This window comes from Sitophilus oryzae, unplaced genomic scaffold (genome assembly GCF_002938485.1).
Source record: "Sitophilus oryzae breed Bouriz unplaced genomic scaffold, Soryzae_2.0 scaffold_1177_pilon_pilon, whole genome shotgun sequence".
NCBI classification, from domain to species: Eukaryota; Metazoa; Arthropoda; class Insecta; order Coleoptera; family Curculionidae; genus Sitophilus; species Sitophilus oryzae.
Window position 1 is genome coordinate 2,843,628 of NW_022145812.1, and position 26,753 is coordinate 2,870,380.

General features: G+C 31.5%; 2 protein-coding genes across 4 annotated transcripts in view; one reads left to right on the forward strand and one right to left on the reverse strand.

The window, feature by feature from the left end:
• The window catches only part of LOC115890070 (carnitine O-palmitoyltransferase 1, liver isoform), a 53,712-nt gene extending 46,064 nt beyond the window's left edge, over positions 1–7,648 (forward strand). For all 3 annotated transcript variants that reach the window (XM_030910198.1, XM_030910216.1, XM_030910207.1), the window contains 4 exons: positions 2,818–2,996; positions 3,055–3,308; positions 4,970–5,281; positions 7,291–7,648. In XM_030910198.1, the coding sequence (XP_030766058.1) occupies positions 2,818–2,996; positions 3,055–3,308; positions 4,970–5,281; positions 7,291–7,368 (823 nt within the window). In that variant the 3' untranslated portion in view covers positions 7,369–7,648. The remainder of the gene's footprint in view (positions 1–2,817; positions 2,997–3,054; positions 3,309–4,969; positions 5,282–7,290) is intronic.
• A 4,729-nt stretch (positions 7,649–12,377) lies between these two features.
• The window catches only part of LOC115890123 (ER degradation-enhancing alpha-mannosidase-like protein 3), a 30,584-nt gene continuing 16,208 nt past the window's right edge, over positions 12,378–26,753 (reverse strand). The window contains 4 exon segments of the mRNA XM_030910277.1: positions 12,378–12,841; positions 18,246–18,399; positions 20,836–21,105; positions 25,325–25,455. Of these exon segments, the coding sequence (XP_030766137.1) occupies positions 12,522–12,841; positions 18,246–18,399; positions 20,836–21,105; positions 25,325–25,455 (875 nt within the window). The 3' untranslated portion in view covers positions 12,378–12,521.

Below are 26,753 nucleotides of genomic sequence, written 5' to 3' on the forward strand. Positions count from 1 at the left end.
AATATATGTATTTATGTTATTTGTATGTAAATAATATTCATTTTGCATGCACTTTAATATTCTAACTATAACTAATAAATATTTCATTAAAGTTATAGCAGTGACTAACGTAAGAAAATAATTTTGTTATCAGTAATAATATTTGCAGAAGTTTCTATTAGCTAAAATGTACATGGGAATACTGTACAGGATAAGTTAATGAGTATGTAAAGTAGATGTACATATAGTGATAAAAAAATTAAAGGAACTAGTGATCGGTGCTTAATAAATTGTAAATCATGCTTAGAAATGTGATGACAAGATGAAGTTTATTTATCCGGAAACTTTGGCAGCATATTCTGCAGATCAAAATAAGTAAAAAATTTCCGTGATTTTTTACCTAAAAAATGTTTCTTGGGAAAAATCTCTACGAGCAACCGTTCTCAAGATATTTAGAATGGAAATAGTCAATACATGTCATTATTGACAAAAGATAAACATGCTGAGAGTAGATGCCAATGATGAGAGGTAATGATAATTTCGATTCCAAATATCTCGAGAACAATTACTCGTAGCGATTGTTACCAAAAGACCTTTTTTACGTAGAAAACGTAGTGAATGTATATTTTTTAACTCAGTAGTTTTATACAGGTACGGACGAAAAGTTATTAGTCTTCAAAACGGCTAAAAAACGTGTAGGTGGCGCCCTCTACAAGTAGGAGTCAAATTGACATCAAAATCAAATTTCTTATGTCAAAAAACTCCCAGACACCAATTTTCATCTAAATATTGACGTTGCTTCAAAAATTATTTGGAAAAAATCGAAATAAAAATGAAACTTCTACACCCTGTATCTCTGAAACTAAGAATTTTAGGACATAGATGTATACGAACTTTTTTACTTATTTTGATCTGCAGAATATGCTGCCAAAGTTTCCGGAATACAGTTCGTACCACCCTGTATATGTAATTACAATATATAGGTTTAGAGATGAGCAAAATTGCGATACTTCAATCGCAATTGAAATCGCAGCGACTGTAACCTGCGATTGCGATTTTAATATTTACCAAACCAAATTATTCCTAAAAAAATGCTTTTTCTAAGTATGCCAATGAGCCATCCTCGTTCCATTTGAACAAATTGAGATATGATTAAAAATACGATTTGGGCATCTTTTAACTGGCCAGAACAAGACGCGAAAAACAATAGACGATCAAATCTATTTTTCCAAGGCGTCTTGATTAAAATTAGTGTTTTTAACACAGCCATGACATTCTAGATTGAAATTTAAAATACGATTTTTTTAAGCGAAAATGACAAAAGTTGCCATATGATATGTCATATTCTATTCAGAGTGTCATTTTCTAGCGAATAAAGTAAAAAAATACCGAGGGTGTCATTTAAAAATCAAAATTTGTAGTCATTTCCGGTGAGACAGGAAGTGACTGAAAACAGTTGAATATGTCAATCAATCTCTAATTTATGTCATATACTAACATAATGTTGCGGATCCGTATGGACTCGACCTAACCTAACTATATGTCCCGCCCTCAGATGACCTTAACATCGCATTAAAGAATAGACACCGTAATGATTCATTCGAACGTTCGAGGAAAAACGAGTTCCACTGGAATGGAGTAGTACATACGAGAACATTCGAAACCTTCTCTATGCACCTAATGATCTATGGATTATTCGAGAAACTCTTTAGCTGTGGGTATAAAATCCGACGGCTGGAGCCTGAGGAGGACAGAAATAAATAGACGAGTACAGTTGACGCGCTAAATTCAAAATAAATTATTTCTAGATAAATAGTTATAAATCGTTTGTAAATAGTTGTTTAAGTCTTTTATCGTTATTGTTTTTGTTAATTAGTGTTAAATAAATTGTGACTTTCTATCCACACGGAACCGACGAAAAACGTAATAATAACAAATCTGGCTTTTTTATCAGAAAAAAAAAATAAAAAAGTTATAGAGATGAACCACTCTTGTGAAACACCCGGTATATTATTAATCGTGATCCTAGAAAATAATACCTTCTCTATAAATAAATAATATCAGAGAGAAAATTCAATCGCAGTTTACTATAAAATACTTCAATAGAACACAAAATTACATTCGCAGCAATATCGCAAATCGCAACTCGTAAAAATTCAAACTCGCTGATAGAAATCACAGTCCCAGTTTACAAAATCACAATCGCAGCAAAGTCGCAAATCGCAACAATGTCGCAAATCCCAGCTATAGTACTACTGGTTGCCTAAATTGAAACTCGCAAATAGAAGAAATCGCAATCGCAATGTCCTATGAGAGTCAATTGCAGGTTGCGATTGCGATTTTAAAATAGTGATGTAAAAAAAAAATCTCATCTCTATATAGGTTGTTTAGTATATTTAAAAAATGGCGTTTAAAAACATATTATTATCATTTAGAAACCCAAATTTTTTGTAAATATCCGTATCTATTTATGATATTACTATTTTATATAATCATTAACATATCCAGCATAACCATATTATAATTATAGTATACTTACCTTTATCACTGCTATAATACAGATCTTTTGGAAACATAGGAAAAATAGATTGGTATACGGTATTTTTTAATAAATTATTTTTAATGAGCTATATAAAAATTCATATTTCAGAGAAATAAAAAGATGTCAACAGTATTTGTGACCTTTTACCTGCAATTTCCATTAAAATTCAAATTAGATTATTTTAATATATTGTGTCTGAATTAGAATTGAATTCAGTTAAATAATGCATATATTTCTTATGTTTCCTAAGGAAATGAAATTGTTTATCTTTACATGATATTCTATTGTACTTATAGATTTGATCATAGAGGAAATGCTTTAGGAAATCCTGAATTCACTCCACCGCCTCCAAACAGACTAAATTGGGACATACCAAAATCTTGTCAGTGCGCTATTGAAGAAAGTTTACACATAGCAAATATACTTATAAACGATATTGACTTGAGAATCTATGTTCACGACAACTATGGAAAAGGTTTGGTTGGGTTCCAAAAAAAAACATTTAAGTTTTTATAAATGACTATGTTACGTAGGTTTTATGAAAAGTTGCAATTTAAGTCCGGACGCGTACATACAGATGGCACTTCAGTTAGCCTATTTCAGGGATGCCGGCAAGTTTTGTCTGACGTACGAAGCGGCAATGACCCGTATGTTTAGGGAAGGCAGAACGGAAACGGTAAGACCGTGCTCGCAGGAATCAGTGGCTTGGGTCAAAGGTATGGAGGACAAAAGTAACAGTATAGAAGAAAAAATCAAATTGTTGAAAATTGCTTGTGCAAATCATCAGGTAGGTAATTGATAATAACATTATCAATATAAGGGTGGCTGTTATGTATGGAAACGGTCGAATTTAGGTAAAATATAGGAGCTACCGCAAAAAGTTAAATGCAAAAGTTCCAGGATTTTTAAATATCTATTAGCGAGTAATACATTTAAGTATACAGGGCCGGTCATAAAGTCGTGGCACAAAAGTTACATTTTTTTAAATAGAACCCCCTTATATTACCGCATATTTCAAGTCTTCCTTCAATTCAAAAATCGAAAAACACAATGTACCTCAAACCAACCGTTTCCGAGTTATTGACTTTTGAAAATATCACTTAAACAATTTAACTAATTTCTGTATGTTCAGTTTCATTTAACGATGCCATTCTGCCGAAACTGTGATACCGCTATTATACAATACAACCCTATAATTTTTGTATTTAACTTTTTGCCGTACCTTGTATAGTTTACTTAATAATCCACCTTTTCCGTACATAACAGCGACCCTGTATATCAAGATATGGAGAGAGTAATATCTTAATGGTACAAAATCTCTACGGTAATCGCAAAACATTTTCCGATGCACGTCATCAGTCATATCGAAATTGGCACTATAAACCTGACTAAATTAAATGTTGTCAAAAATGTTTAAATTTGTTGTATAATTTAAGATACCGAGTAGCTCTTCATTTTACTTTATAGAGCAAATGATTGTAACAGATAGTTTATTTAGATTAAAGCTGCAAAAATTAGTTTAAACCGAATTTTATTATCGCTATGTTGGTCACATTGCACCGTGTTCAGCAACGTCGTCGTTTATTATTTGACAATTATATGTCAGTCATTATTTTGTATAATATTGTGTTGTTGTTGAATCTTTGTGAGTGATTCTCGTTTTTTTGCCTATTCACTTCATTTGCGTGGTCTGTATTTTAACGCATGCGACAGAGATAAATATAAATGACCGGTTGACAAACAGAGAGACAAAATAAAAAAGGCACACAATGTTGCTGGTTTTTATCTGTGTAGAAAAATGTGTGTAAGAAAAAAAAACTATTATAAAACTTCGATGTATACTATTGAAATGAAGATAATATACCTAAGCTAAATATAGTCTATTACAGCTGTATTTTGAATAAAAATAGTAAGGAATAAGTATAATGCTATCCATGTACTCATGCATGGGCGACGGAAAGAAATCTCTAGGGTGGTGATCCTTGACAATTCTGTTTAACGATTCATTTGACACATTTGAAATTGATTTCACATATTGTGAATCCTAGATGCGACGTTTTTCATAAACGCCTACTTGTGCGTTGTTAGTTTGAAATTTTGATGCAAATAAAAAATGTATCAACTCAACTTTTATCTCTTTTTAATACATTTGATTTTCCATTAAGCTGTTTAAATCACTCTCATACACGTTAAATTCTAAACCACGTTTTTACGATGGCCAGAATGGTATAATAATAATAAATGTCTTTATTGCAGCCAAAGACTGCAACAATTAACATAAATTATTACAAAAGGCGGAGTTGAAGTATAACTAGGAAGTTATAGAGATAGTAGATTATAGACAGATATAATAGGATGTTACTAGGAAGTAGCATTTTTTAGTTATTAAATTTATGTTGATAGTAGTAGTTCAAATTGGACTGGCCTTTAACCCAAATACTTTTTTAGAGGGCTTATAAGGACGCTATGTGCGGAAAGGGCATAGATCGACACATATTTTGTTTGTATGTCGTATCGAAGTATCTCGAAGTAGATTCGCCGTTCATAAAGGAAGTTATGAGCGAACCGTGGAGATTATCCACTTCCCAGACGCCTCACGGTCAGACGAAAAAGCTGGACTTGAAGAAACACCCCAAGTGCATATCGGCGGGAGGGGGTTTCGGGCCGGTAGCCGACGACGGTTATGGAGTCTCCTACATCATTGCAGGCGAAGACTTGTTGTTCTTCCATATATCGAATAAAAAGAGCTGTCCTACAACGGTTAGTATGGATAATTATTTTTTTACATTATCTGTCAAAATGTGTACCTACGAACCATTGTTCATCATATTGTCATATATTTCGGAGATGGGGAGCTAGCCTCTGTGAAGCCGTCTCAGATACTGACTTTTGTCAAAGCCCTAAGACTGTATGTGTTCCCCTTTCTTTTAGGGTCGTTTTGCTTGTCGAACTGTCAGTAAAAAAAAGAAAAAAATGTGATTTTGTGCGTTCCCTTCCTCTTTAGTGAGAACTATTTCTTCTTCTCAATAAGTAATTCATCAATAAGTAATTGATAATTTACGACTTGGCAGCTATACATATTGTTCAAAACATCGAAAATGCTGAGAAGTATCTTCAACATTTCCCTCGTATAATAAGAATAATGACATATCCATAGAAAAAATGAAATGCACATATGATGCACATAACATAGTTTATGAAATTCACGTAACACATTTACATTTTTTTCGTTTTTTCCACATTTGACTATTAGTAAACTATTGCTGTCCTCCATTCGCGAATTTCAAGTTCCAGAGCTTTACGCCCTGGGCTACTCGAGAACGGTTCTGAAAGAAGCTCTACCACAGATTATACAGATTATAATCTTTGTTTTTTCTTTATTGTTTTTCGTGGTTCCAATTTTCGGAATCGGGCACTAGTTAGGTGACTAGTTTGCGCACATAGCACGCCCACTTATGGCCTCTAAAATTGTGCACAGCGCCTGACCGGCACAGTTATTAGAGAGATATCGGAAAACCGAATAGCGTCATCCAGTATTCACGCGTACCTTATCATGGTTACGATATGCGCGAGTCAATTTTTAAATTAATAAACGCTTAAATGCGCATGTGCTGGTATTTGACAACCGGAGCCGGCCGGCGAGATCTTTTATTTTAGGTTATGTTTGAATTGTTTTGAATTATTGCTTTAGTTTTATTAGGTAATTTGATATTTAAGTAGCTGGGATTAGTTTTAATTAAATAAATATGGCCCAAAATATGGATTCCACCTCTTCCAATACTTAAGAACCTATAAAGAGTCTTAGGTTTACAGCAGATGACAACTTAGCCCTTCTAAGAGAATTTGTTGCTTGTTGCCCTAAACCCACTGGCAGACGTTGAACAATAAAGCACTGGAAATAAGCACTTTAGCCCTTTAGTTTTAAAATACCTAGTAAACAAAACAATTTCAAAGTTTTAAATTCAAAGTTAGGTTATGTTTAAATAGCGGACGCGACGCGATCAGAATTCTTTCCTATCCGATAACTATAAATGAAGAGTGTTAATACCACCTCACGTAAAGGAAATAACCTGGCCTTATTAACGTCCATCGTCCATGCGAGCTATTCGGTTTAGCGATATCTCTCTATTACGCTGTTTATTGTTATTTTACGCGAGTTTATTTTTGCGCACAGGAAATTTGACTCGTTTGCACATCGTCATAAAAAACAATTTTCCTACCGAATTAGGGACAAGATTTTTATCTGTATACTTATAGGATACCTAATCTGTGGCTGTACGCGATAGCCTGGTGCCTCCATATGGCGCGGAATAGTTTTGAACTTTGACTCAATTGAATGGAGTGAGAGTATCGCGTTCTTGAACAGTTCAGAGCTGCACAACTGCGTGAATGGAGGACAGTATATATTCTTAATACCTATTAATACCTGCGAAATTACGATGCTGCCAATATGTGCTCAATGTGTATCCAGAAAACGATTCGCAACGAGAATACCAAAATCGACTGCTTGGAGTTCCGTTAATCGATACTTTCACTGCTTTGAAAGCGTCACGTTTTTATGTCAAAGTTCAGGCCCTGGGTCCTTCAATTTATTTTACCTTTGGTACCAATCACTAATCCAAAAATCCCCTGACAGATTTGCCAACTAATCCAATCATTTTGGATCGCTCCAAATTATCATATCAAATTTTGATTTTGTAAACCAATAATCCATATAAAAATAAATATCCAAATGAGACAATAATTCATAGTACTTTCATCTTTTCTAGGACTGTCATAGGTTTGCCAAAAAAATCGAACAGGCGCTTGCTGATATGAGACAACTCTACGTCGATTTCAAGAACTGACTAAGAAATAATAAGTTTTGTACGCCCTTTAAAGGCAAAAGGTGAAAATGGTGGATGGTTGATGACGTTTATATGGATTTGTGTTTTGAAAGGTTTTAATTTTACCTGAGCTGTATCTTAGCTTTAATTATCTCGTTACAGTGTCTTCTATTGTATTACAAGTTTTTAAAACTAATTTTTATTTGAATATGAAAATTAAATTGTTATAATTTTTCAATTATATGTTACATAAGTGTAAAGGTAATTACTTATCTGCAATTAAATAAATCTTTTGTTTTTATTGTTTGATAGTTTAATGGTTAAACAATATGGTTCTTTTTTAAAATATGTTCTATATTATATAATAAAAAAATATTTTTTATTACTAAATTATAAAACTATTCAGAGGACGAAGAAATTATAATGTAATTAAGAAAAATAAAAAAAAATGAAAAAACGATTTTTTATTAATACATCCAAAAAATTAATAAAATTTTTATTTACATTGAACACTTTAAGTATTACATATAAAAATATTTCTTACATTTTGTACAGCATATAAATTATTCTATGTACATTATAAAGCAATTCAAAGTATTTAATACATAATTTTTTATAATGTGGTGTAAAGAGAATTTTATTAAAATAAATTCAAAACATTAAACTAAAAAATACTTATATATAGTGAAAGTTAAATAATAGTTTCATTATTTTACTAATGATTGGGAGATGTCATGAAAAGCCAATGTGACTAAAGTCTGTCCAAAGAGTCTGAGAAGGATTCGACACCTAACCTAAAATGTCAGGGGACCAATGATTGTGAACTAGAATGACAGACAACAACTGTCACTGACATATGTACCCTACCTTTGGACAGACTTTAATTTGGAAATCAAAATAATTTTCAAAATGTTAAGATTCACAGCCAATGATTTTAATTCAACTATCAATGGTTCATAAACTTCAACAATTTGATGATAGCAAATGTAAAATTACCGCAAGCCAACAAAAAATATAATTACAGATTTTTAAAATGGAGGTATTATATTTAATAGTAATTCTGAAAAAAATATACAATTTTTATTTATGTTTACCAAATGTTCTTATATTACCAATTTTTCCAGTAATGTATATCTACATTTACTTATAATATAGCAGTTCTTTTATATAGGGTACCATAAAGCTACGCAACAATTGGGAATTTTATACCGAGTTGTCGAAAAAAGTTTTGTGGTATTACTTCAGTCATGGCGACACGATCCTCACTCATGGTACAAAGAAAACAATGTATGATCGATAGCGGCTCCAATTTCGTTAAGTTTGCGCATACCACCTGTGACGTTATACGCCATACAAAAAAACATCCATATTGTTCAATTGCCACTAATAAAAAAAGACCTAAAATAGGGAAGAATTAGGACATAACCCCAAAAGTTATGTTTTGACATCGAGCTTGACCAGTGTTGCCAGATGTAACATAATTATCGAATTGTAACATGATTTGGAACAAAATTTTCCCAAAAAAAATCTGTACCATAATCGATAATTGTAACATAATTTGGTAACCTGCCACAATTATGTTTTATCAATCATGAACTATATTTTTTTGATAAATAAATTAACTTTAAGGTAGTTAATGCAAAATTACTCAAATGGTTTTAAAGTTTAAAAGAATGGCAGGGTCTAGAGCACTAAATATTCGCGACGAATCAAGTAATTCCGATTTAAAAATGCGGGCAGAAGAGAAACCAGACCCCGATATCATAAAACTGACTGAGAAAATACGTTTGAAACCTACTAAAAATAAGTTAAACCAACAAAAAATAGGATCCAAATTTATTGCTATCATTATATTTTTTAGATAATTCCCTCAGAACGAAATATATGGCTTGTAACATAATTTTGTGATAAATTTGATATTATCTACATTGATCCATAATTTCATTTCCGACACCTGGCATCGCTGAGCTTGACATTTGAAAAATTATTTTCACATTTTGACACAATCAAATTTCACAGATGACACAATCTGTTTGACAATTTGAAATTGGCGCGCAGAGCTTGCCGACCAATAGTGCCGTTTATCACCTGTGACGTAGTGACCAACCTGCGCAATATCATACCTTGTATTCTTTGTATCATGACCCTCACTGATTAGGTGACAAGACGCCATATCCAAAAGTGGGAAAAGTTGTTCAGAATTTGATTTTACGTCTATGTAATGCGATATTTGTTAAAAATCCCTGCAAACTTATGAAATTTGGTACACAATCATAAAAACAAATTCTGAACTTTTCTCTCCGACTTTATTCTATATTCTGTCACCTAACCTCATTTTTTTAAATCTGAAGAAGATTTCTATAATTTGCCGCCGTAACAGTTGCAGTATGACATTTCTCAAAATGTTTTTTATTGGGCACGCTGAAGTAGATCCACATAAACTTTTTTTGGTAACTTGATATTAAAAACTTTCCCATTTATTCTACTGGTAACTCTATGGCACACTTTGTAGGTATTTCATATTTTAATCATGAAAATAATATTCAACTCAAACTGTTGATTGATGTACTATTTAGAGCCCTTTCACACTGACTGACTTACATTCGGAATGTTCGACGCTGCGACCACAGACACTAGTCGCACAATGTGAACGGGGCATACTTTATATCTTATGAGTGAGATTTACACTAAGGTGTTGAAATTAATATACTGAATGATATAAAAGGAATATGCAGATTTAAAATGGAATAGAAAAAATTTGATATCGTCGAAAAAAACGGCGTTTACCTCAATAACGAGTGTTGACATTCACCATATAATTTTACTTATAAAATATCAACCATTGTATCTTCAAAGGTAACTTGATACTGTTTTTTTTTCGATTATACCATATATTTAATAAATAAAAGAGTATTGGTATATTAGATTTATCTTAGAAAACTTTTAGCACAGAATATCTAGCTACGCAACAGAAAAATACTCGAAATGAAAGAGCTAAAATTGCACAAATAGAATACTAGATGGCGCGACAATATCATAATCAGAATATAATTAGAAATTTTGAACTTTCGGTTTTGGATCGACGGCTCGTCGACGGCCTTATAGCTCGGCTGAATATGCACAGTTGCCAGATTCAAAAAGACTTGAATCGGCATCCCATTCTTTTTATTTTGTATAATGCAGTATGTGTTTCTTTCTATTCTTCTTTTCTTGTCAGATACACTTATATTAATTATTCCTTTGGCTATTAAAATAGGTTTAAGTATATTATTACAAAACATATACATTTTTAATATACACTACCTTATAATGTTAACTAAGAAAATACCTTTAATTACCTTTAAAATTAATAATATACAGGGCGATTGATAGTGATATTTATTAATGCTGGAGCGTTAGTAATGAAATATAAGTTTAATAATAATGGAAATAATTTATTAAAATGCAGTACAAAAATGTTAACTGACTAAAAATACTATAATAACAAATTTCTTCCGTTTGCCACGTTATTTATATAGACCTAGGTAGATTTTAAAAGTGACACAGGTACAATTAATAATATATTAGTTCGGCATAAAAGTTGCTGTCACGACATCGAACAATAAATTAAAATTCGTAAAATAAATTAAAATTATTAATTAAACAAATCTTTATAAAGAAACGCAAGTATACCAAATTTGGGCCCAATCGAACTCCAGGAAATGATATCATAATAGTGTACTATATTATGGCACCACTCGATATACTTTAAGGTACCATAATATTGCAATGTCACCGAAGATCCGTAGTATACCAAGTTTAAGCCCTATTGCCGCCATGTACCTAATATTGCTATATCATCAAATATGGTACTATAGAAGGTACCACTTTATATGCTCCATGATACCACGATATTACAATGTCACTGAAGATATAGTATACCAAGTTTAAGCCCAATCGAACGTCATGTATCGTAGTATAGTACTATATTATGGTATCACTTGATATGCTTCTGAAAAAAACGGCGTCCAGTTGGCTGGAAAAGGACGATCGATGACATTTCCCATATAAATTTACATATAAAATGACAGTGATATTCATTTCATAGCTATCGCTAACGCCGTTTTTTCCCGATTATACAATATGAACTTGGTATGAACACAATCGAACGTCAGGAAGTGGTATAATAGTAGAACAATACTTATTATATTGTCGCCGAATTACAATGAAAATTCAGGATTCAATTATACAATTAAACGTCAGGAAGTGATTGTAATTTAGCTCATAAGTTTTAATTCCAACTAACATGGCAAACTGAAAAAAACAGCTCTGATCTATTTTAATATGTTTAAATGATGTAGCAAATTTGAAGGTAGGCTTTATCAGGAAGTATTACGATATAAATTACACAATGGCAACACTGCACAAAATTCTTTTAAATTTTGTTTGTAGAAAACTGTTTTCTTTTAAATTTATTGCCCTCTATTATTAAGTAGCGAAACTACCACATCAAAATATCTGATTTGGAGACAGACTTTTAAAGCCTGTCTCCTTTTGCTACCTACAATTTTATACATGTAACGAGGCTTCTGTTGCGTAGCTAGATATTCTGTGCTTTTAGGTTAAATTTATATACAAAATTCAAAAACATTTAATTTTGTTGCAGTTTTATAGAAAAAACTGCAAGCTAATTTTCCTGATATTAGCTCAAGACGTTAAGTTCGTATAACCCTGTATATGGAATACTACAGAAAAGTAATAAATTTATTTTTTGCCCTATAAGGCTATATAATTAAAATTCAATTTTCCATGAAACCATATCTATACTCCTTTCTGTAAACCTAAATGAAAACTGTCCAACGAAAGAGACAATTTCGACAAACGACATCCAAAAATTGACAGAAAAAGGAATTTACCTTTCAATCAAAGTGACAGACAACGACTGTAACTGTTAGAATTCTATTGTTGGACAAACAGTTTTTGCCAGCAGTTTTTAAAAAATCACTCCAAGATTTAAAAAATTGTCGAAAAATCAAATGTCAACGCCTTCCTTAACCGTATTTATAATTTTAATGACATTAAAATATTCTATATACATAGTTTAGGACAGTCATAAGTTATATTATCACAACATAAATATTTTTAATACGGATGTCGAAAATAATTCACTAAAATGCTTAATGAGAATTTTAAAATCATAATTCATCAACAGCGCGACTAGGATTTTCTTGCCTATCTGTTTTAGAACTGCTTTCAGTTATACTTTCAATTTTTTCTTCATTACGACTTTTTTCTGTTTTATCTTTATCTAACACTACTATAATGTTATCATTATCAGTTAATGATTTTTGCACCCTCTTAATTAATGATTCATATTGACGAACATCCTCTTCTTTGATCAAGGTATCAATATGTTTGTGTACTGATGCTACGTTATCTGACACTTTGAATAGTTCATCGAATTTCTGGTTAGCGGCGGCTTTTATCGAATCTTCATTTATCTTGTCTTGGCCTTCTGAAAATAACAATAATAATTGAACTAGAAGCCTATCATTAATGTTTTAAAATGCTCGAGAATTTTTGGAGGACGTTCCCTGTTAACGAGAACAAACGAGAAACACCGAAATTATCAAAAAGAATAGATAATCAATCAGTTAGTTTTTTAACTTTTATCTCAATTTTCTCGTTTTTTTTCTTACTATTCTCGAGAAAAATGAGAATTTTGATAACACACACAAGAAAAAAATTGAGAACAAATAGATATTCAGAACAGGACATCCTTCCTGGGTATATTTATTAGCATTATTTCTGGGCATATTTATTATTTACCAAGTTGATCATTTCTCTCACGACGACGACGCGACGCCCTCTAAATTTTTAGTTTATTGTCTAAAAAAATAACAGACCATTGTAAACCCTTAATATTCACAATAAACCTTGCCCCAAAGGCGATTCATTTTTCATTTAAATTATGGGAATTTGCCACTTTTTGCATATAATAATTTATCTCTCGATCTTGTTCTTTTTCAGTCATGAAAGTCACATATTTTGCACAGAATTGAACGCTCTACAAAAAAGGCTTTTCGATAAACCTACTCCTTCAAAAGTTATTAAACGATTAAAGTTAACCACTCGGTAAATTCCTAAATTCTTCAACTTTTACGCCGTAGGTGTATTTTGATTCCGTTGATTAGTCTCTAGGGTAAGTTTTTTTGTTTATAGATTGCACGCGAAATACCCGACCCGTTTTGTAGAACTGTTATATATTATTATAATTTGTACGTTTTTGAAATTTAGGTTAAATTATGCTACTATTACTTCAGAACTTACTCTCGCAAGTTACAAGTTTATAATAAAAGACAAGAAAATAACCTACGATTTAAATTTGGCGGGCATCATTGGAAAATGATCGGGAGACTACGACCGCCATCGGAACTGTGGCACAGTGCTTCGTCCCATGGACAAAAATCAAAAAATAAGTTAAAATTTACTAATATCTGAATATATAATTTTATACCTATTGCAATGTTCAACCATCCTGTATATTATTTTTCATAAACAGCGTTTTTGTTAGCAAATATTTTCACTAAAAATAAATTTTGAGATCATTATCTCATCAGTGAAAAGAATAACATTCATAGTAGTTCTGTATATTATGGAGTTAAACGGGTACATACTTAATTGAAAGCCACTATGGATATTGTTAAACAAGGTATGTACTTTAAATTTATTTCTAAACAAGTTCGTGATTGTTTAGTTTTTATTTATTTTTTAAGATGATTCTTAAATGGGTATAAAAATTTTACGTTTTCAAACTTCAAAAAGGCATTTAAAAAAAACATATCAAAACATATCGTATTTATTGAATATTTTTGTTGCCATATTTATACACTTTTAATTTTTGTATAGTTCACCTGCGTCTGCTTGCGACGAACTTTATTTTATAATACTTTTCAGATGGAGTAAAATTGATAAGCAATGCCGATCTGGCTAATACTTGGCTTGATCATAAGGACAAGAACTCAAAATTATTTTTATTTCAAAAAATATGTTCTTATTAGATATTGATGAACCTTCCAGTCAAATGAGACACCACTTGTGCCTGAAAAAGTCCACTATGTTGGAGCGAAACGTCGCATAAAAAAAGTGTCCATCTTTCAATTTATTATAAAATCTCATACCCAAGAAAAGAAAAAAATAATATATGGATATGGTCTCTTAAAGAGGTAACTATTAACATCCGAACCCCTCATACCGACTAAATGAACAGTAACAACGCGAAAAAGTAACATATTAGAAAATGATGTACAGAAATATATGTGAGGATACTTCATCTACCTGTGATTTGGATACTATAAATTTGGAAGATTCTGTCAGCAGTGATTCTCCTGAATCAGAGTAGTTACGATCTATGCATTTTGTTGTCCTAAAGCAAATTTATAATATCTTAAGTTTTTTTTTAATTAAATATAACATTAATGTTTCTTTTTCATTAAAGAAAAACATTTTTATCTTATATTAGGCTTATATTGTAGGAATCATGTTCTAATGTTATTTCAATTCTTTTTTATCACAGGAATTTATTTAATACTTACACCGTTTTCATACTATAACTTATTATTTGCTTAGATGGAACACAGCTCCAACATTATTATTATTTATAAGATTTTTTTTTCATAAACGTGGGACTAAGAACATCATCATTTAGTACAATGAGAGTACTCATCATTTGTGTCAAATAAACCTAGTTTGAATAAATTGCTTACAATAAAAGAGAAGTTTTGGATTTTTGTCCTCTAGAGCCATATGTTCGAAGCACTGTGTGTGGGTTGGAAGCAAGAACAGTTAACCTAATAGGACTGCTCATTCAGCCAAAAGTGTCCGCCAGGTGCATGCGAAAACTACTCGCTTTGTGACGTCATTGTAGCCCTTGTCAAACCCTTGTCATGGTTATTAGTCCTTATCATTATTGCACGTGCATTATTGGTTACCGAATGCAAAATGTTCATTATTTAGTTTATTTATTTAAACACCTTATATGTATGCAGTAAAGAAAATTAACTGTATAAATCGTATTAAATACTCGGATAATGCATTTTTAAGAACAGCAGGTCCCAGCATCACCTTTTGCAAGCATTCTTTTTAGAGTACTTCCATATTTTGCTTTAAAATAGTTAATAAACAAAATCGTGGGCACTTAGTATGCACTTTGTCACAATCCACAACACAAAATGAACGTATTTATACACTCTATAGCTCTAAAACTTTAAAGACACCTTTTTCACATTTAAAATTGACAAAATAATTAACTCAAAATTTCTCAGCTGTTATTTTTATAAGTTTACCATAGGCAACTAATAATACACACTATCATGACAAGGCCACGAAGGCTTTGACAAGGGCTACAATGACGTCACAACTGTCAGCTGAAGCGCGGGAAGAGGCGAACGTACGTCTTATGAGGATGAGCAATCCTATTAGTTTACCGTTCTTGGGTTGGAAGTTGGAGAGTTGCACAGTCCGGCTATAGTCAAGATACTAAATGCGTTGAAGTGCGCTTGCGTAGAAAAAAATCCGTATGTTGGTGAGAATGTTTCTAAAAGTAAATGCAAGTCGTCAACTCAATTAAAAAAAAATGTTAGGAAAATAACACAAATTTACCGAACTTAAAATTAGTTAAATTAAGTACTGCAAAAGAATACAAGCTCAAAAATACTAAGTATTAGAATTAACTACCTGTCATGCATTCAGTTGTTTTCCATGATTCAAAATTGTTTATCATGGATGTATCATGTATCATGGAAATTGTTTTTTTTTCAAATAGGTAATAGATTAAATTTATCAAAAATAATCATAATTTTGTCAAAAAAGTTGACGAATTTAGGAATTTACCGAGTGGTTAACTTTAACCGTGAATAACTTTTGAAGGAGTAGGTTTATCGAAAAATTGTAAGAAATTTTATTTGTAGAGCGTTCAGTTCTGTACAAGCATATGTTATTGTTATGGCTTGCAGAGAACAAGATCGAGAGAAAAAAAATATTTGCAAAAAGTGGCAAATTCCCATGTAATTTAAATGAGAAATGAATCGTATTTGGGGCAAGGTTTTATTGTGAATATTAAGGGTTTACAATGGTCTGTTATTTATTTTTAGACAATAAATTAAAAATTTAGAGGGCGTCGTGAGAGATATGATCAACTTTGTAAATAACTGACACCCTAGTGGTCATACCCACACAGTGATCCTAAAAGTTCGCGAATGTCCTCGAACGTTATCTCTATTATAACAGACGTACACGTTAATTTAGATATTAAAATAATGCTTTATGTTGTTCACCTCTACACACACTAAACAGTAATTAAATAATAATTTATGTTATACTATTCTACCGAATAGTTTAAAAAAGTGGCGCAGTCGGTGGGACTGCAAAGTAGCTTTTTGTCTCAAAATCAACGGATTTTGAATTGAAATTCTATATAGAACTTTAAATCCACATGTGCAATTCAACCAATCAACGACAGAGAACAGTTACTAAAACTTACTACTTAAATAACCTTTTTGGCAGTAAGTCTTCTCTAAAATCTGAAAAAAGACTAAAAATACTATTATTGAGTCTACCCCTCTTTATATTTTAAGACGTTAAAAAATAGAACGTCACTAATAGACCAGAATTCAACTCAGCCATATTAAAACCCGCGATCTCGTTATGTTTATTGATATAGGGTTCCCATAGTCTTATATATCCAATATTCCGTTGACATAGAACTACTACGCATTTTTGGAATCAAAATAAGTTCATTATACAAAATTTACCTCTATACAAAAGTGCTTCGTTGGTCCGTTAGAGGGCATCAAAACTTTAAAAAAATAAACACAATTTTTCAGATATTTTAAGAACCATTATTCCGATTTGAACGGGATTTTGGGTGTCTATGTTTTACTAAGTGCTTTTTGAAAAAAATAAAGAAAAAGTATGGGAAAGGTGAAAACTACCTCCAATCCTACATAAATTTTAGTATATTATCCAAGATTAACGACAACCGATTTTTTTTTCGTAAAATAGTCCTAGTATTTACTACATTTTTGATCTCTTGTAAAAAACGCCACTGTGCATACTTTTTAAGGAAAACAAATATTTTTTCAAAGCTAACTCCCAAAAAATGTTTGTCACACCAAGCTACAGAGGCGCAGAAAATCTATTATGCTCTAATAATCTAGTTTGAAAATATGGAATTTTAAGTTAGTATCACAAACTATATTTGTCAATAAGCTTCGGTAAATGCTTAAAAAATTAACAAATTAATTAACGTTCAGGTTAATTTTTGATTTATGCTCTCTAACGGACAAATGAAGCACTTTTGTATAAAGGTAAATTATGTACAATTAACTTATTTTGATTCAAAATATACGTCGTTGTTCTATGTCCACGGAATATTGAATCTCCCTGTATATTTTGTAGGTCTGATTTGGAAAAATTAATTCTCCAAAAATTTTTTCTCAAAAACTGTGCGATGTGGCGTTTTTTTACAAGAGACAAAAATGTAGTAAATATTAGAGGGACCATTTAACCAAAAGAAAATCTATCGTCGAATCTATCGTAAAAATATTTATTCTAAAATTTATGTAGGGGTGGGGGTAGTTTTTATTCTTCCCGTATTTTTTCTTGATTTTTGTGAAAGTGAAATATTAAAGCACTTAGCAAAACATGGACACCCAAAATCCCATTCAAATTAGAGTAATGGTTCTTAAAATATCTGAAAAAATGTGTTTATTTTTTTAATGCCCTCTAGCGAACAAACGAAACACTTTTGTATACAGGTAAATTGTATCCAATGAACTTATTTTGATTCCAAAAATACGTAGTAGTTCTAAGTCCACGGAATATTGGGACACCCTGAATAGATAGTGATATTAACATACCTGTTAATTTATAATCTCCTGGTTCTTTTATAGTATCATCAAATGCTACAGTCATATCTCTATCATCTTCAATAATGGCCTTAAAATCACCCTTATCTAAAATTCTTTCAAAGCCGATTCCGGTGTGTTTATTGAGAAATTCTTGCACCGAGGCCTACGAAAAATAAAACGGCAACATGTAAACGTACACTAACCTTTGCTACAGTCATATATATATTACACTATATCGCTAGTCAGGAATAGAAATATTGAAGCCAAACTTTTGAGATGGAGAACTTTTCGTTTAACAGCTTTGAACTGCGCAAGCGTGAGAAGTGCTTCTCGATTAGTTGATTTATTTCATACTAACCAACAGAAGTAGTTTTCTAAGTTTCTATCTACCACGTAAATCAATTTAGCGTCTGACTATTCGCGCCTTTACTTATAAATTTAAATTTAATCGCTGATATATTTTAACAAAAACAAGAAACGGATAAATATGATGGATATCTAAAATAACAGGTTGAAATAATATCATTACCAATAAAAAAAATATACTATACGTTACTAATATTTAGAGTTTAATAGTGCGCGGGCAGATGACAGCGTGCTGCGATGAAGTAGACGAATCAGATCGTTTTATTTGGTGCATGCGCACGAAAATTCTGTAGAAGGAATCCGAAAAACATAGACTTATGCAAGATTGATATTCCTATTTTTTTACTTTGGCTTCACTTTCCACTCATTTTGTAAATGCGGTATTATAGTAATCGCAAAACAATTTCCGGTGCAACTTTGAGTGACAAGCGATGGCGACAGCGCTGCCAGATTGTGATGGATTTATTAGATGAATCTTAATTTAAAATTGACAAACAATATATTTATTATATCATTTTTTAAAGAGTTTTACATTTTATTTTTAATTTAATAGCTAATATTTGAGTAACTAATTGATTTATTTGTTTTATAGTTTATTTTACTTATTACATATTGGCAAAAACTAGTCCATTATGAAGATTATTCTAAGCGTTATTATGGATTTTTTATTTATTTATTTATTGATGTACACTTTACAATGCCATAAGTGGTAATAACAAGTAAGAGGGTGCTATTAATGCACAAACTAATAATCACAGAATTTAATAAAAACTAACTTTGAAAGTGATAATGTGCTATCAATCAACATACTTGTCTGACTGCAGACCCTTCCTTGACTCCAGTCAGACGACCTTTATTGTCACGTTCTCGTTAAAATTGTTTATCAGGGAAGCTACAAGCTCTTTGCTTCGACTGTATAAATGCTTCGGCATATTTTCAACACACAATTTCAAGAAATGCAATATAAAAACTCGAGAATTTACTTCTTAAAAGAACTGTTTGTGTTTAAAAGTGTAATTTTTAAAAAAAGACTACGAAAATAGGCAAAAAAACGAGAATTGTTCACAAAGATTCAACAACAACTCAATATTATACAAAATAATGACTGACATTAGGATAATTGTCAAATAATAAAGGACAACATTGCTGAACATGGCGCAATGTGACCAACATAGCGATAATAAAATTCGGTTTAAACTTTGAATAAGAAGACTAAGGAAGGAGCATATCAAAAATCTTAGGTACACCGCGATGGGCCTCAAATATGGCCGACTTAAATTCCGGTTTAGCAGTGTCGTTCTAATTCTATTTAAAAAATGTAAAACTATGATGTAGGGTAGACGTGGAGTAGACTCAATAATTTGTTGTTTTATTTTACGTTGTGAATAAATGTTGGTAGTTATTAAAATTGTTATAAAAATATATAATTCTAATAAAAATAGATAAGTTATAATAAGTATTTATTAACACAAACATCCGATACGCTACTGAAGCAGGTAAGTCAAATTAACGTATCTAAATTCTTTGACATCTAATCTTTGACAAGTAATAAATAAAAGCTAAAATGCAAGAAAAATATATAATTTAGTTAATTTAAGTGAATTTCATAAATGATCGGTTTACTACACGTATGTATATTATATAGTCACTTACTAGCGAAAAGTTGTTCCATTATTTCACTCAATTTTTGCCGAGATCTACTAAGGCTTTAAGTTCTGCCACAATTTCCATCTAGATTTACTACCTTTATACAACTATCAGTAGTAGAATAAATAATAAATAACATAAAATAAGCTCCATAAAGACTGACAAATCCACAAAATTTCAAATCAAATTCAAATGTGTCAAATGAATCGTCAAACAGAACTGTCAAGGATCCCCACCCTAGAGAGCTTTTATGGTGCCTTTTCCGCCCACCATGCATGAATACATGGATAGCATTATGCTCCTTCCTTAGTCTTCTTATTCAAAGGGTTTAAACTAATTTTTGCAGCTTTAATCTAAATAAAATACCTGTTACAATCATTTGCTCTATAAAGTAAAATGAAGAGCTGTTCGGTATCTTAAATTATACAACAAATTTAAACATTTTTGCCAAAATTTCATTTAGTCAGGTGTATAGACTTTAATGTCGATGTCGATATGATTGATGACGTGCATCGGAAAATGTTTTGCGATTACCATAGCAATATATTCTTATAATATATTTGGCTACAGTAAAGTAAATAAATACCTTCAATCTATTAAACATACTCTCCTCGTCGTTTGCCAGATTAGATTCCGAACTTTTCAGTTCTCTAATAATTACTTCCATCGATGGGGTCGCTTCTAAAGCTTTCAGCAATTTTATGGCATCCTGGTTGAACATAAATACTGCCGGAATTTTTACGTCTTCGGTACCGTCGCCCGACATGGAGAACATGGGAGAGCTTGATGGATTACTACCTGGTACGTTGTCTATTACGATAGCCGCCACGGCTCCTTGTTTTTGAGCTCTTCGAACCTAGAATTACATTAAATTGAAGACAAATCTAAGTAATTTATCTTAACAAGTCTACGTAATTTAAGTGTTCTGTTTTTTTTAATAGTCGAGAGATATGACTATGAGGCGGTATTAAAAGAGCCGTTATTTTGACTCCTTTGACAGTTAAACGGTCATTAGAAGAGATTATGCGCTAAAGTTACCGCGTGCCGCTGTTTACGCAAAGAAGATGCCACGTGGTATTTTGACATTTCGAAAATTGTTTCTTATAGAGGTTCTTATAAAACTTCTATTGTAAGTTACGAGTATAAAGGTAAAATATTTCTACGTCAAAATTATATTTGCACGAGTTCCAAGCAGTTGAAATTGAGTTAATTATAAATTAAAGTAATGACTTATAAATAGTGATGGGATGGTTTGGTTTGGTTTGGTTAGGTTAGGTTGGTTGAAATCCAATTTTAATGTGACCTACTCGATAAAAAGCCGAGAGAATTTTCTACATACATTGCAGGTAGCAAATTTATACTACGCCGCATATACCGGGTGCGTCTCAAAAGTGGCTCACCCCCTTTTTTTTATTTTTTTAGAAAAAAAAATGAGATTTGGTATGTTAGTATATGACATAAATTATGATTGATTGACGTATTCAATTGCTGTTGGTCCCTTCCTGTTTAACCGGAAATGACTACAATTTTTGATTTTAAAATGACACCCTCAGTATTTTTTACATTATTCGATGAAATATTCTAAATAGAATGACGTATCATATGTCAACTTTTGACATATTCGCTTAAAACAAATTGTATTTTAACTATCAATCTAGAGTGCCATGGCTGTGTTAAAAACACTAATTTTAACCAAGGGGCCTTGGAAAATAGATTTGATTGTCTAATGATTTAGTGTCTTGCCCTGGCAGGTTAAAAGGTCTCAAATCGTATTTTTGATCAAATCTCAATTTTTCAAATGGAATGAGAAATTGAATCGTAGCATATTTCGAAAGATTTTTACGAATAATTTGATACCACACACTTGGTACTTCGAGTCAAGTTGTCGTTATAAAACGCATGTTACAATTTCAAATAAACCATATGCGAAAATCATCATAAGTTGACATGTGATATGTCATTCTATTCAGAGTGTCATTTTCTACCGAATAAGTAAAAAATACCGAGGGTGCGTTTTAAAAATCAAAAGTTGCAGTCATTTCAGGTAGAGCCGGAAGTGACCGAAAACAATTGAATATGTCAATCAATCCTAATTTATGTCATATACTAACATACCAAATCTCGTTGTTTCATCTGAAAAAATAAAAAAAGTTATAGGGGTGAGTCACTTTTGAGACGCACCCGGTATAATTTATCCGTTGCGTATCTGAGAGACAAAATTTTAGGACCTACATCGACAATGCTTCGAAATAAACTAAATCAGGCGATCAAGCGAATCGCTCGCCGCTTACTGCTTGGCGCTTGGCGTTAACGAGTACTCACAACATGCGACGAACAAAAACCGTATTTTTAAATACGAGCGATATTTCGCTCGAGTGATCACTCGGTTATTGCAATCGCTTGATACTCGAGTACTCGATTATTGAAATTAATCGGTTTTTCCCATCACTACTTATAAATACTATTTTCTGAAAAAAAGCAATTGTCGCAATTTTAACTGTTGTGATTTTGATATAAAAAAAGATCTAGAATCAGATTCAATGACGTCGAATGACCAGGGTATGTTTTCAATAAAATTATTTGAAGGAAAATATCTCCCTTTAATTCAGCCGTATGTTTTGATTTTTCTGTCATTATTTTATTTATTAAATCCCAGGGTTGGAAAAAATCATGATTTTTTTAAAAAAATTAAAAAAATCAGATTTATTTGGTTTAAATCAATTTTTTTTTATTTAAATCAGATTTTTTTTATTTTAATCCAAAACAATATTTAAATCGGATTTCCAAATGACTAGGACTTATTTCCAATTAAAGTCCTATCGTAAATGGCTAAATCTTTATAACTCTATCCGTTATCGATAACATTAATAAATCTAGGGTGCGTTTGTCATTTTTCCATATCGGTCACCAATATATTTCATAAAAAGTCGCTCCTTTCCAAGTCAAAGTTTTTAAACATCTCAAAAGTATTAATTTTTGTCATTTTAACGCCTAGGTATAAAAGTAAAGCATTGTTACGCCTAAGCACAAAAGTACAAAAATATATTATTAAACTGATATTAAGTGTCAAATTCAACGAGTGTACAACTAGGTATATTCTTTGGTGTACAAATTGTTGCTTAATTACTGTATATATTATTTGCAATATTTGAAATTGATTAAAAATGATTTGTAATGTTTTAAAATAAATAAAAAAAAAAAAAAAAAAAAAATTACTTTTTGTGCTTCCTTGTAACGTCGGAATAACTTTACGATGGTCCTTCAAAGGAGTATAATTCATCAAAAAAAAGTATAATTTTACTCCCTAATAAATAAATATATTGTTCGGAAATACTCTTAAGTCGAGAATGAAATTAGTATTATCTAATGTCAAAGTGTAAAATACTTACTGAGGATCAAAATGTCGGTAAGAATTTGGAAAAATACCAACCATTTAAAAAAAAATCAACATATTTCCTGACAACGATTATTATAGATTCTTGGGAATGAAGATATAGTCTCTATATCAGAAGAAGAAGAATCTAGTTCTGTACTAGACTGCGAATGATATGTATTCGAACAGCGAATTTTTGACACTTATACATAAATTTTAAAATAAATCCCCGCGTTTAGCGGTCTAATGGATTAACACGAAATTACTTCAAAAATCGGTCCAACATTTAAATTGATGAATAGATATTTTTATATAGTTTATAACATTTACATTACCCAATTACTTTTCAATTTCTTATCTATTATATCTTTATAGAAATATTTTTTTATAGTTTTCTAGGACATATTTTTACAACTTTTACAAATAAAAAAAAAAAAAAATTAAAGTTTTAATAAAATTATTTTTTCTGAAATCAATGATTTAATTAAAAATCCTTGTCTAAAAATTAGTGTTTTAAATCATTACTGCGAACCCTATTAAATCTCTTCTCTGCCCTGACGACTATATATAAATTTTATTAAATTATTTTAGGTTAAAGAAAGAGTTAAATAGGCCATTGCGTCTCCATAATTTGCTGCCGCATAGAAAATATCCTTAAGCAATCCATATACAATAAGACCGCGGCTTTAAATGGCGAGTTTACGAAAAAAAAAGTTTATATAAAAATTATTTTTTTTTTTTTTTTAAACATATTTTTTTTTATGGGTATTTCGTCACTATTTTATTTTGTAGATTTTCTTGCAGTGCAGTGGCGAAATACCCATAAAGGGATTTTTTTGAAGATATGAAGGAAGTATAATTTACGAAAATTCTAAATAAAAATTAAAAAGTAAATATTTTTTGATATCCTCAGAATGTCACTAGTATTATAATTTATTATTGAATATAATAAAACTTTTTAGATGAGTTCAACTATGGTTGTGAGCATAGTTTTACGCACCTGGTTTTGCAACTGGGGACATAACTTGGGCTATTTCGTTGTGCATAAGTGTACTTAGTAATTTCGTAGTGTGCATAAAAAAATTAAGCACTAGTTGATTAAAAAATGATTTATTTTTATTAATATTGCAAATTAAATTTTATCCTCTCATATATAGTATGTCAATTTAATTTTTTGATTATGTAATGGGCACTTTGTTTACTCACTTGTTTCGTCGAAAATGCTTGAATCCATTTTTGCTGTTCATCAAATCGGTTTGAGAAGCTGTGAAAGTTGAGGGAAAGTTGAGTTATTTAATCAACAACCACGTAATTACGTCCTCCTTTACGCGTTAACATTTTTTCGGCAATTTTATCAACATTTGAAATTGTCAGAACACAACGGACGCCCAGTTCAAGTTCTTTTTCACTTAATTTTTACTACCCGAAAAAACGTTACATCACACAAACCTCGTACCTGAAAGTTTTATAGTTTAAATAACTGCACTAGCAAAAAACTAAAACACTTAAATATTATGACAAAGCCACGATTTCAATATTATTTTAATGCGATCAACATGAACTGTAACCGGGACGGCGTAAAATACTTAGTGAAAATTTCTGACTTCTTGCGTAGAGAGCGCTGCGGTCGGAATTTTTTGAAATCAAATCAAATGCACCAAGCCTATACATTTTATGGAATAAACACAATAAATATAATTACCTTGTCTATAAACATGCAGTCGCCTCGTTCCATTATAGCTATATTTCCCTTAACCCCAGTTGATTCTTCTGTAATACCGCACCCATTGAGAGGCGTGAATTTTGTAGCTGTTGCCTTTATAATTTTATCACCTGTAATCAAATTATTATGAAAAATATGACATTTAATATATACAACATGATCGAAAAAAAAAACGGCGTCAGCGATGGCTATGAAATGAATATCACTGTCATTTTATATGTAAAATTATATTGGGAATGACATCGATGTTTATTTTGAAGCCAACTGGACGTCTCTGTTTTTTTTCGATCATACGGTACTATGTAACATTATTATAATACAGAAACAGATAATATCTATAATATCCATGAAAGAAGACAACTAAGTTTATCCAATTCTCTTAATAAAACCGGTAAGTGATATGTTTAGCGAGTGAAGAGACGATTTCGACAGACAAAATACACCAAAAAAAAATTTCAATTAAAATAACAGGCAACCCTAGATCATATAGGCAAGCCACAACTCTTATATGAAAAACGTGACAACATTTCTTTGATCCTGGGGATGGAGTCTGATCTCCAGTCTTTGGACAATAAATTAGAAAGTTGCTTCAGTCCAGTGTATTTAAAAATTAGTCCCGCATATGTTATACCGGGTGCGTCTCAAAAGTGGCTCACCCCCTATAACTTTTTTATTTTTTCAGATAAAAAAACGATTTTTGGTACGCTAATATATGACATAAATTAGAATTGATTGACGTATTCAATTGCTTTCGGTCACTTCCTGTTTCACCGGAAATGGCTGCAACTTTTGATTTTTAAATGACAACCTCGGTATTTTTAGCCGACCATACCAACAGGTATGGTAGGGATAATTTGGGTCATAAATGACCTAAATACAAAATATTTTCATGGTGTCTGTCTGTCTGTCCGTCTGTAACACGATAACTCAAAAACCGCTAAACCGATTTTAACCAAATTTGGCAAAAAATACTGTGTCACCCGAAAATCCGGCCATTAGTTTTTGGTGGGGTTGGGGGGTTGGTAAGGGGGTATGGGAGGGGGTTAAAAATTTTAAAAACTCCAAAATTACAGTAGCTAGCGAAATGCGGTTTTCAATTTAAGATTAGGAATAATATTTGCAACAAAATTTGTAATAACATCAAAATCTGTCAAAGTCGCAGTTTTTGAGATAAAAAAAAGCGGTATGGGCGGCTATACGTGCCTCCCTGCGCCAATTTTTTTACTTTATTCGATAGAAAATAACGCTCTGAATAGAATGATTTAGATTATAGTCTAAGAGCTAGCAACGTTTTCGAGAAAGTATTTTAAGACGTCTGGCTCTTTGATATATCTTTTATTATGCTCTCTGGAACAGCGTGCAGGCCATCTGGCAGCCGATACACGTTGCGTTCACTACTGCGCATCCA